Source organism: Mustela lutreola, chromosome X (assembly GCF_030435805.1).
Source record: "Mustela lutreola isolate mMusLut2 chromosome X, mMusLut2.pri, whole genome shotgun sequence".
Classification (NCBI taxonomy): Eukaryota; Metazoa; Chordata; class Mammalia; order Carnivora; family Mustelidae; genus Mustela; species Mustela lutreola.
In genome coordinates this window covers 102,599,493-102,603,802 of record NC_081308.1, presented here as the reverse complement: position 1 = coordinate 102,603,802, position 4,310 = coordinate 102,599,493, and the positions used below count along the sequence as shown (strand labels likewise).

Below are 4,310 nucleotides of genomic sequence, written 5' to 3'. Positions count from 1 at the left end.
TCCTTTTAGGAGAAAGCTCATTCAGTTAGGACCTTCCCCAGTCAACAGACCTGTGGTTCTGGATACACTGGGCCTGAATTCTGCTGTTATATTGGGAATATCGTTGGGTCATAGGACCAAGGTATTGTCTGAGAAGTGAAGGGCTAGAGACTGGTTTGGAAAGAAAGCTTTCCCTCTCAGGAGCTACTGCAGTGTTTAAAGGACATGTAACAAACATCTACTCGAATGTAGCCCTCACCACGTACGCAAATCAAGTCAAGGACAAAAACGTATTTCAGATATTTTTTATTTCTTCAAATTTATCAGGAGTGACTGAAATAAAAAATATAATTGAGTCCCATCATCGTGGAAATGGCTTTAAGAGAAAACTGCTCAGGTATTATTGCTTCCCGTTTAACCAGTGAAAGTTGCCATCGATAAAGAGACAGCCAACAGTCTGTCAAGAATGCTTAGGATATGTTCTATCATACAACATGCCTGTTCCGGGGCGGGGGGGAGGGGGAGAAGGCTTGGAAATAACTTATGTGAACTTCTTGATTTCATCATACAAGACGAGCACGAAAGCACCACCCATGCCGCGGAGAACATTGGACCACGCCCCCTTGAAAAACGCTTTGGCGCCTTCATCGCGCGCGATCTTCCTCCAGCAATCCACTGTGCCTGTGTACATGATGTCAGCTGCAAAGAATAAAGACACGGAGTCGATGACCAAAGGCTGATGAGAGTCCTTCCCAGACTTACGGACCAAACCAGAGCCCCGCCTCCAAGAGTGCCAAGGGCAGTTCCAGGAACCCGCTCAAAGGCAGACACCATCAACCCCATCCCACCATCAGGAACAGACTTCATTTTTAAAGCCAGGCACCGCTAGCTTGTGGCCCCAGCTTGTCCCCAGCTTGCGCGCGTCTTTTTATCATTTGCTCCAACGGAACTTACTCCCTTTGCGCCCAGACTGCATCATCATTCTGCGGCGAACAGTGTCAAATGGATAGGAAGTCAACCCGGCAACCGCTGTGACAGACTGTGCGATCATCCAGCTGATGAAGATGTGAGTATTCTTGGGATCTGGAAGCATTCCTGAGAACAGGGAAGAGACGCTTTTACTAGAAAGCAGAGTTTTAGGGGTCTGTTGTTTCCTACACCCCCGACTCCCCCTTCCCCCCACAAATCTCATCCCTGCGCAGAGTTTGCCCTGGATGACCACGGCTTCCTCTAGCAATTACAGTAAATCTCTGGCTCTGGAAAATCCGGCTGGCATTAACCACCTTTCTGATGAAAGGAACACAGCTTCAAAGTAGAGAGAGCAAACTTACCCTTGGCGGTGTCATAGATACCGAAGTAGGCGGCTCGGTAGATGATAATACCCTGCACAGACACATTGAAGCCTTGGTACAGGCCCCTAATGCCATCAGATTTGTAGATCTTAACCAGGCAGTCACCGAGGCCTTTGAATTCCCTTTCAGCTCCGGCTTTGCCCACATCGGCTGCTAGGCGGGTACGGGCAAAATCAAGAGGATACACAAAGCACAAGGACGTGGCCCCAGCTGCACCACCCGATGCCAGATTCCCGGCAAAGTAGCGCCAAAACTGGGTTCTTTTGTCCACACCACCCAGGAAGATCTGCTTGTATTTATCTTTGAAGGCAAAGTTGAGAGCCTGGGTGGGGAAGTATCTGATGACATTGGCCAGGTTACCACGCCAGAAGGACAGGACTCCCTGCTCCTTGGGGATACGAACCACGCAGTCTATAATGCCCTTGTATTGCTTATCCGCAGTGATTTGCTTGCTGGCATGCTGCACCTGATAGACAAGAGGAGGGCCCACAGGGAGAGTTACAACCACGGAGAAGGAAGACAGAAATGTTATCCTCCGTATCACTAGCTGGGCTTTCAGATTAACTACTCCCCACAGCCAGTCTTCTAGATCATACAGGATGGACCCTCCCGACCCTTGGAGGCCAGTCCCCGTGGAAGGAGTGCTCTGCAACCTTAGAAGGCAGGAAGCCTCCACCCCTTTGGGTGGGGGGGCACCCTGGGTCGGACCCGTGACCTTTAGACCAGGGAGAAAGGTCATTACCTCAGACACAGGTTCAGAGGCATCTGGGCCTGTCCCGCCTAGGGCGCGGTCACCTCAGTGACCATGGCCTCCGCCTCGGGGTTCCATTCCGCCCCTGCTCCTCTCCCAGAGGTGACCCACAGGCCCCCAGTCCTGCGCCTGTCCGGGGGCGCCCTCTAGGGCCGGAGTGGGGGAGTGCGCCGCGAGGCGGCCGGGACGCGGCGGCGGCTGCGCGGGGGCGGACGCAGCTGGCACACGCGCTTCCCGGCGCCGGCTTCCGGCCCAGAGAGGTGAGAGCGCGTCCGCCGGCGGCGCGGCCCCCCGACGTGCCGCATGGCCTCCGCCGTGCTGTTATGTTATCTCCTTGCCGCGACCTTGAGGCCTTCGGCACGGCCAGGTGTCCCTCCCTCCAGTGCCGGCTTCCAGGCTTCGCCCTTGACCTCCAGGCCCCCGGGAGGTGGCCGCTGCTAGGCTGCCCACTCCGAGCTCGCCGCTACCCCCCCACCCCCCGGGATGCCAAGGCCCAGGCCCGCCTCGCCTCCCTCCGCCCCGACCCCTTCCTAGCTCCAGAACTTCAGGTCACCAAAGCACCTCCCCCGAGCTGGCCCTTTGGTCTGCCTCTGCGGCCACCCCTGCCCGTATCGGGCCGCTTCCCCCGACGGGACTGAAGAATTAACCCCCTCCCCTCCGGCCCCGGGGCCAGGCTTTCTGCGCGCCCCCTCCCCCACTTCCTGGTTCGACACCCCCCCCCCCCAATCCCCGGAGGTACCTGCAGCAGCAGCTTGACCCGCTCGATGGGCGCTACCGCCGTCTTGGAGATGGCCGCGGCCACTCCACCCGCCAGGAAGTCCTTGGCGAAGGACACAGCAGCATCTGTCATGTTGAAAGGAATGAGACGGGCGACTGCGGGACCGCGGTAGGAACCGGCTGGGACTCCGGGACTCTGGGGCGGAGCGAAACAAATGGCCGATTTATATAGGGCGAGCCGGCGCCCCGGCGGCCGGCGTCGGGGGCGGGCCTGGGCGGGCACCGAGCCCCGGCGCGCGGGCCCGCGGGGTGGCTGAGTGGCTCGGCACGCGGGGGGCGGAGCCGCGGAGTCGGGCCCCGGGGCCGCCCTCCCGCGCGGCGCGGCTCGCCCCAGGCACCTGCCCAGGCCTGAGGACCTAGCGGCCCCGGGCTATACCTGGGCTTCGGCCGCTGGACTCTGGGAGGGGCCTTCGAGTGGGGAGGGCGGGTGAGGTCACGGGTGTGCCTGCATAGAAACCTCTGCAGTATTGAAGGGGACGCAAAAAAAAAAAAAAAAAAAAAAATCTCGGTAACTAAAATAATAAGTTAATGCAATGTTAAAAAAAAAAAAAAATACTGTGGGCAAACGACGGCCGGTCGCCGGTTTCTGTAAATAAAATTGAAATGGAGCCCTAGGGTTGGGATTAGGGTGAGGCATGTGAGGCAGGGTCCTGCAAGTGCGGGTTGCGATTCTGTCTTTATTTTAAATGGTGATAATTTGTTCTTCATGGATTTTGGCCTTACTTTTGACTTTTCAAAAATGGTGCACTAAAAATCATTTGTTGTGACTACTGAGCTCTTTGGTGCCCCTTAAGTTTTGTGCTAGGGCGGGAGCCTCATTCTTTTCACCCCAGACCTGGCACTGCTCTGGAGCTGCCCTGGGGAAACCAGGGGAAACTGGGGGGAATAGCAGGGTTGGGGCACTATCAGCGTGCCTCAGACTCTTGGTTTGCAAAAACGATTTAACAAAGATCTTCCCCGGAGTTGGCAGAGGAGAGTCCAAAGGACTCTGCTGGGGGTGGGGATATTATTTTAGCCAGAAGTCAAATAAAGAGGTTGTACTGGGAAGGTTAAGAGGCTATGTGAACTAGGTTGGCATTTAGCTCCTTGGATGGAAAGTAAAGTGCTCTTGGACTGAGTAGATTCCTGAACTCCAGAGCTTTTAGAGGAATCAATAGAATTTGATTGACAGGCTTTGTGTCAATGGACAAGTGCTTACTGAGCCCCTTAATCCCTGCAGTGGGTAAGCATTTGCCAGACAAGTCCTTAAACCTACTTGATGGCTCGAGTGTACTCTCTTAGGTTCGGAACAGAAGCAGAGAGTATAATCCCATATCATATGTCTAAGTAGTAACAATAATATTTATAAAAATGATACCATTGCAAGTTGCAACTGCCGCCCAACCTGAGGTTGCCCAGCACAGTGAAGACACAGACAGGAAGCGCATCCTTCACCTTCCTTTCTTGCCCTC

General features: G+C 55.2%; 1 protein-coding gene across 1 annotated transcript; it reads right to left on the bottom strand.

Annotated features, from left to right (window-relative positions):
- Positions 1 to 270: 270 nt before the first annotated feature.
- On the bottom strand, positions 271 to 3,018 carry SLC25A5 (solute carrier family 25 member 5). Its single transcript, XM_059156875.1, has 4 exons — positions 2,822 to 3,018; positions 1,311 to 1,797; positions 934 to 1,074; positions 271 to 678 (listed from the first exon to the last, which is right to left on the bottom strand). Exons 1-4 carry the CDS (start codon positions 2,930 to 2,932, stop codon positions 521 to 523), a joined length of 897 nt encoding a protein of 298 aa, XP_059012858.1. The 5' UTR covers positions 2,933 to 3,018; the 3' UTR covers positions 271 to 520.
- Positions 3,019 to 4,310: the final 1,292 nt, after the last annotated feature.

Bases quoted from the DNA above. Each gene is read 5' to 3' on its own strand.
- SLC25A5 (XM_059156875.1), bottom strand. From the start codon at position 2,932: ATGACAGATGCTGCTGTGTCCTTCGCCAAGGACTTCCTGGCGGGTGGA. The intron at 1,798-2,821 runs GTACCTCCGGGG...CTTGTCTATCAG, and splicing joins GGGTCAAGCTGCTGCTGCAG to GTGCAGCATGCCAGCAAGCA. The intron at 679-933 runs GTAAGTTCCGTT...TATTCTTTGCAG, and splicing joins GCAGTCTGGGCGCAAAGGGA to CTGACATCATGTACACAGGC.